This window comes from Saccopteryx leptura, chromosome 3 (genome assembly GCF_036850995.1).
Source record: "Saccopteryx leptura isolate mSacLep1 chromosome 3, mSacLep1_pri_phased_curated, whole genome shotgun sequence".
Classification (NCBI taxonomy): Eukaryota; Metazoa; Chordata; class Mammalia; order Chiroptera; family Emballonuridae; genus Saccopteryx; species Saccopteryx leptura.
The window spans coordinates 263,479,355-263,486,808 of record NC_089505.1 but is presented as its reverse complement, the minus strand read 5'-3'; the positions used below and the strand labels follow the sequence as shown (position 1 = coordinate 263,486,808).

The window sequence follows — 7,454 nt, the reverse complement described above, 5'->3', positions numbered from 1 at the left end:
AGGAGCAGCAAATCATGACCTGCACAGTGTTTAATGGTTCACTGTCAAACAACTTTCTCTCCTGCCTGCCTGCACATGCCAGCTCTGGGGTGACGCTGGGAGTGCGGTGGGTGGAGGTGGGGGCCCCTGACGGGCAGGCGCTGCGGGGACAGTGACCTAGCAGACCGCCCCAGGCGCTAAGGCCGAGGACCAGAGGAAGGCTCCAGAAAGGCCCCTCACTGATATCCCGAAGGATAGAGTGGGCCCTGATAAATACCTTTCACCGCCATATAGCGGGAAGGCCAAGTTCAAAGGCAGGGTGTCCAGCCTAGTGTAGATCTGGGAAGAAAGCCGAGATATCCGGCCAGCCGTCCGACCTCGGGGTAGCACACGCACTCCAGCTACCCACCGTGCCGGAGCCAGCCACTGCGCCTGCGTGCCCTCGTCCCGCCCCCACGCTGCTTCCGGTGGCCACGCCTCCGGAGGCCGCTGTCGCTTAGCAACCCGGGAGTCACAGTCACGCTGTCTGCTCTCCCTTTCCTGGCAGTTCTTAGTCCCTGATGTTCCCGTGAGGCTTCCCGCTGCCTGGTGTCAGGTCTTAGGCACCCATGGAGGGAAAGGAGGATAAGCAGGAGTAAGTGCTGGGGTTTGGTTTTCTCCTTCCCAAAAAATATTTTCCTCCTTGGGGGGTAAGGTTAAATGAAAGGAGAGGTGGGTCCTCTAAAGATCCCCTCCCTCCTTATCATTTCTTAGTTGAATGCTTACGGTAATACTTTTTAAAACGCGCTGTTTACTGGGCACCTACTGTGTGTCAGGTACTTTACAGGCATTGCCAGGCCTGAAATTTTTGAAGTCATCTTGAGTCAACCACTCTGTCTCATATACCACATCTAATTTGTTAGCAAATTCTGTAGGCTTTACCTTTAAAATACATCCATCCAGAATCCCCCACAATTAATGCCACAATCCTTTCCTTCAAGGACCCGATTCCAATACAAGCACATTGTTAGGTTACAACCATGAGAAGCAGATGGAAAAAAACTGATGTCAGGAGCCTACAGTGATGAATCAATCACGATCTTTAATAAATATTTTTATCTCTGGAAAGGTAGTAAAAAAAAAAAAGACTTAGAAGTTGTTTACACTTTACCATTAATCGGTTTTTTATTTTTCAAATCCTTTACAGAGAGCAATTTTGGTTAGGATTCAGGGAACTAAAATCCAAGAGTACAGAACATTGCTTGTGTGTGTGTTACAGTGGGGTTGGGAATGTACAGCTAAAATAAAGCCAGAGTAAAACAATTCCAGGAGATTCACTAGCAATAGTAAATATTATATTGGCTCAGGATATAAATATATAATGGTCCATATGGTGGGTACCTAATGATGGATGAAACACAATCTTTGCCTTTATGGAACTTTCTGATTAGTGAAAGGTTCTTGTAGTGTTTACCAAATACAAGGAAACAAAAACTAGGTACATAAATTATTGATTGTGGTGCTATGGAAAAAATGACCAAAATAATAAAATGGAGACTCCATGGGGTGAGAAAGGGGAAATCTAGGAAAAGCTTCTGACATGACATTTTAGCTGAGATGGAACTGTTAGTGAGCCAGCTGTGTAGGGAGTTGGGAATGAGCCAGTCCAGGCAGAGAAAAGGCAGTGTGTGCAAATACCCGAGGGGAAAAGAGACTGGTGCTGAAAGAAGTGGGGCTGGCTGGAGAAGTGAGGGGAGAGAGGCATGAGAGCCACTGAAGACATTAGCTGGAGCAGGGTCATGCAGGACCTCAGAACTACCATAAGAAAGCAGTTTTTTAGGCCCTGGCCAGTGGCTTAGTGGATAGAGTGTCAGCCAGGCATATGGACATCTCAGTTTGATTCCCTGTCAGGGCACCCAGGAGAAACAACCATCTGCTTCTTTCCCCCTCACTCTCTCCCTCTCTCCCTTCTCTCCCTTCTCTCCCTTCTCTCCCTTCTCTCCCTTCCCCCTCCTGCAGCCAGGGGCTTGATGGTCCAAGCATCAGCCTGTTAGCTCGGGCACTGAGGACGGCTCAGTTGTTCCCAGCTTCTCAGCCTCAAGCACTAAAAATAGCTCTGTTGCATGCCTCTGGAAGGGGGTTACCGGGTGGATCCCTGTTGGGGCACATGTGGGAGTCTGTCTCTCTACCTTCTCTACTATCACTTAAAAAAAAAGAAAAGAAAGCAGTATTTTATTGTAAATGCAATGGAAAACCATTTGAGAGTTTTAATTGAAAAAGTACTTGATAAAGGAGATGGGCCTGGCTTTGGTTTGAAGGAGGGTTTACATGTTAAGGGCCATGAATAAGGTTAAACAGAATTTACTCACTTCCTCTATAAATTTGGACTCATATTCACTCACCTTCAATGGGTAAGGGCTTTGATTTTAAAAGCTTCTAGATGAAAGTATTCTAATTCATATATTTCATTCTTACCTTTATTTTTCAAGTAAATGACATTTAAAATACAGCCTTTTATAATGTCTACTACTCCTTATTTAAAAGGAAAAAATTCCATAAACTCTTTTTAAACATTTAACATTTAAAACAATCTAGTAAATTTTATTTTTGTACCAGTGTAGTTATTAGAAGCAAAAAGTGATAAGAAATTTAACTGTTCTGATGCCTGCAACAGTGGTCTTTTCTTGATAAATAGGTGTGGTCATTTTGTACCTTTTATAAGTTTTCCAGGTGATCTTTTAAAATTAAATAGTTGTCCTTCTTCAGATAGCTGAATTTTCTAGGTAACTAACTTTTAAAGACGAGTTAAGATCAGCATGTAACAGCCACATGAAGAAGTATTGCAAATGTAAGTTGTAGCATGATCAAATTGCTATTCCTTTTTACTCCAAGCAAACAAGAGTCCGTACACAGCACTGGTATATTGGAATGAATAATCATTAGTAACACAAATCCCTTTATCTCATATGATTTAGAGTGAGAAGACACCCTCCCAAATTTTAATAGCACAAGTCTCTTATAACTATTAATAAAGCCTAAATTGTCTCTACTGATACTTGCAATATACTTAAATTTTATTTTATGTAATTGTGACTCAGTACGGAAATGCTCATTGGGATAAATGATTTACTATTTAATTCTGTTTTTCAGACAGCATAAAATAGAAGATGCTGGTATAGTGTATGTGACTGAAAAAAAGGAACTCACACATGAAAAAGAACTTGGAAAAAGCACACCACATTCAAAACCATGCATCAGGAGAGGACGTGTGTATTATGCTAAATTCATTGACACAAATGCAAGAACATACAATGAACCAGTTCCCTACATCGATCCCAAAAGAGGATCAGAAAACCAGGTTGGAAGATATTCCTTACATACGAATATAGATTTAGATACAGAAGCTGTTCTGTAGAATAATTTGGTCACTGGCTACTTAAAGGATGTGACATAGCTCAGATTAATACTTTTTATAATCCAATAGTTAAAAGCAATAACCTGAAACTAGTCTCACAGATAATTTGCATACAAACTATACAGATAATCTAGATAGATGATAGATAGATAGATATAGATGTATACACACATATATACATATATTTTACTATATTGCATATTTCATATATATTTCATATTCTATAAAAATATTTGAATTGTGTGTGTGTGTGTGTATGTGTGTAGAGCTACAAATTAATGTTTGGAAAGAAATCTCTTCTATTGTATTTGTGACATATTCTAATATAGAAATTTCCCACTATAATCTAATTCAGGTATTTTCTATAAAATAATAGCTACCATTTATTGAAAATGCATGAAGTGTTAGGAATGAGCTAAGTATTTTGTATAAGTTATATACTTGAACCTAACAATAATTTCTAGGTGTTATTGGAAATATTTTACAGATGATAACATATTCCAAAAAGTATATTAACATGTCTGAGATTACATAGTAAACAAATGTCATAGTCATGTCTCTGACCCAGGGCTATTACTTTGGCCAAACCACACTTTTATTCACTATTGTAGTAAATATAGTCCATTATCTTTTTTTTTTTTTTTTAGCGAGGGAGAGACAGGAAAGGAGAGAGATGAGAAGCATCAATATTTTGTTGAAGCATCTTAGTTGTTCATTGATTGCTTCTCATATGTCCCTTAACTGGGGGGCCCCAGCAGAGCAAGTGACCCCTTGCTCAAGCCAACGACCTTGGGCTTCAAGCCAGCAACCATGGGGTCATGTCTATGATCCGACACTCAAGCCAGCGACCTCAGAGTTTCGAACCTAGGTCCTCAGCATCTCAGGCCAACATTTCATCCACTGCACCACTGCTTGATCAGGCCATTATATTCTTTTTTTAAAGTCAGGTTTGTTGAGGTATAATTTATTGTATTAGTTTCCTACTGCTGCTGTTACAAACTATGGCAAGCTTAAACATGAGCTTAAAGAAACACAAATTTAGCCTGACTAGGCGGTGGATAGAGCATTGGACTGGGATGCGGAGGACCCAGGTTCGAGACCCCGAGGTTGCCAGCTTGAGCATGGGCTCATCTGGTTTGAGCAAAGCTCACCGGCTTGGACCCAAGGTCGCTGGCTTGAGCAAGGGGTTACTCGGTCTGCTGTATCCCCATGGTCAAGGCACATATGAGAAAGCAATCAATGAACAACTAAAGTGCCACAACAAAAAACTGATCATTGATGCTTCTCATCTCTCTTCGTTCCTGTCTGTCTGTCCCTATCTATCCCTCTCTCTGATTCTGTCTCTGTCTCTGTAAAAAAAAAACAAAAAAAAACAAAACAAAAAGAAAAAAGAAAGAAATAACACAAATTTATTCTCTTACAGTTCTGGAGCTCAGAAGTCTAAAGTCAGTCTCTGTGGTTATTGGCAGGGTTGGTTCCTTCTGGAGGCTATCAGGGAGAATCTGTTTCCAGCTTCTAAAGGCTGCCTGCATTCCTTGGTTCATGGCCCCCTCCTGGTGAAAGCCAGCAGCAAAGCATCTTCAAATCTTTCTCTCTGACTCTTCTACCTAACTCAGCAGTTCTCAACCTGTGGGTCGCTACCTCGGCGGGGGTCGAACGACCAAATCACAGGGGTCGCCTAAAGCCATCGGAAAATACATATTTAATTTCACCTAAAGCCATCGGAAAATACATATTATACAATACATTTTAAAATAAAATATGTATTTCCGATGGCTTTAGGCGACCCCTGTGATTTGGTCGTTCGACCCCCGCCGGGTCGCGACCCACAGGTTGAGAACCGCTGACCTAACTTATTCTAAGGACTCTTGTGATTACATTAAACCCACCCAGATAATCTGAGATCATCTCCCCTTCTCAAAATCCTTAACTCAATCACTGCCACAAAGTTTTTTTGTTTTGTTTTATTTTGCCATGTAAAGTTGGGTATAGTTGTGAGTTGGGTATCGTTGTGATTTAACTTAATGCTAAATCCTTTGAGAGTGAATTTTTTTTCAAGAAATGAAATTAGTTCCAGTTACAGTTTTATTAACTTAAAATCATGTTTGTTTGATAACAAATTTATGGAAACAAGAAGAACATACATTTACCTTTTTTTAATGTTGCCTTACATGTACAGTCATACTCTGAATGGTCAGGAGGCACAAGGATGTACATGAACGTTCGTACTACTCAAAGTGTTAAATGGAGATTGCTATTAGACGATTCTTTTTACAATGATAATGTCAACTGTTCTTGACCCAGAACAGCACACTCTGGCACTGTGTATGGGTGTGAGAGCTGCCTGATGCAGGAATTTCTGTAGTCAGATATGCTCTAATGCAGGGGTCTCAAACTCAACTCAGCATGTGGGCTGCAGAGCAAGATCACAGCCGTTAGGCAGGCCGTACTAGGTCTACAAAAGGCAACTGTTACGCAACACTTTTCTCACTGCAGTTGAAAACAAAAAAAAATCAGTACAACAAGCACAATCGTACATGCAGTTTACTCAGTGTCACAAAACAACTAGAAACTGTAGTTCGCATCACAACTGCTGTTAACTAAGCTAATATCTAGCTAGGATATGCTAGAGAAATGAAAAATATAAGTAGGCCCCTAGGCTTACTTAATTTTATCCAAAATATTTTGAACTTCGTGGATTAGTCTGCGGGCCGCACAAAATTGTTCGGCGGGCCGCGAGTTTGAGACCCCTGCTCTAATGTCATGTGTAAGCCCTTTACACATGACATTAGTCTTAAAAGAGCAGTTTTAAGACTATTTTATAAAAAATTACTTGGGATTTAAAAGAAATCAATAGACTAGGCCTACCCTGGGGAAACAAGTCTGGTACAGAAATCCTGAGCTCTAGTTCAGGGTGGAATTTAAATCAACTGTAAACTGAACCCATTCTTACCTTGGAGACACTATGGAAAGAGGCTGGTTTAAGAAAAGAAATAAGAAATATAAAAAATTTTAAATCCAACTAATTTTCTCTTACTTCTAATTTGTAGGTCTCTTGAAAAAATAAATAAATGAACAAAAGTGTTAGGAGCTGCTATCAGCAAGACTGGGTGACAGAGTTGCCATAGAATCTTTGTTTTATCAGTGCTAAATGCTAAACGAGTCAGAGACCTTTAAGAGATGCTGAAAGTAAGTCTCAAATGAAGTGAGAGGATAGGTAAGAGAGGTCCACAGTGGATATGAATGAGGAGTTACAAAGAACGACTGAAGGTGATTCACAAAGTTAAAAAGTGTTTTTGGGGTGTGGAGTGAAGGGAATGTTCTTGTTTAGTAAACAACAGTAAAAACCCTTGACATACGCTCATTTCCAAGTATCTGAGAAGTAATCAAGTGCTTGTTTCACATACCTGTAAACTTAGTTCTTTTATATTAGATCACAGGTTTCTTTTTTAAAGTTAGCTTCGTTTAAAATTAATTAACCGGTTTATAGTAATACTGGCTTTAAAATAAAAGTAAAGAAAATAAAGTTGCCTAAATATTTAAATTGACATATTTGTTGTCTTATGTCTTATTTTGCTCAGATAATATCTCTCTAGAACACCAGACTGATTTTATTTATTTACAAGATTATATATATATATATATATATATATATATATTTTTTTTTTTTTTTTTTTTTTTTTTTTTTACAGAGACAGAGAGAGAGAGTCAGAGAGAGGGACAGATAGGGACAGACAGACAGGAACAGAGAGAGATGAGAAGCATCAATCATTAGTTTTTCGTTGTGACACCTTAGTTGTTCATCGATTGCTTTCTCATATATGCCTTGACCACAGGCCTTCAGCAGACCGAGTAACCCCTTGCTTGAGCCATCGACCTTGGCTCCAAGCTGGTGAGCTTTTTGCTCAAACCAGATGAGCCCACGCTCAAGCTGGCAACCTCGGCGTCTTGAACCTGGGTCCTTCGCATCCCAGTCCAACGTTCTTATCCGCTGCGCCACCACCTGGTCAGGCTATTTACAAGAGTTTTTTTTTTTTAATTTATTTTTCTGAAGCTGGAAACGGGGAGAGACAGTCAGACA

The 7,454-nt window shown here is 40.0% G+C and overlaps 1 protein-coding gene across 1 annotated transcript in view; it reads left to right on the top strand.

The window, feature by feature from the left end:
* The first annotated feature begins 527 nt into the window (after positions 1–527).
* C3H2orf73 (chromosome 3 C2orf73 homolog) overlaps positions 528–7,454 on the top strand; it is a 66,485-nt gene continuing 59,558 nt past the window's right edge. Inside the window, exons 1-2 of the mRNA XM_066372386.1 lie at positions 528–613; positions 3,109–3,316. Of these exons, the coding sequence (XP_066228483.1) occupies positions 588–613; positions 3,109–3,316 (234 nt within the window). The 5' untranslated portion in view covers positions 528–587. The remainder of the gene's footprint in view (positions 614–3,108; positions 3,317–7,454) is intronic.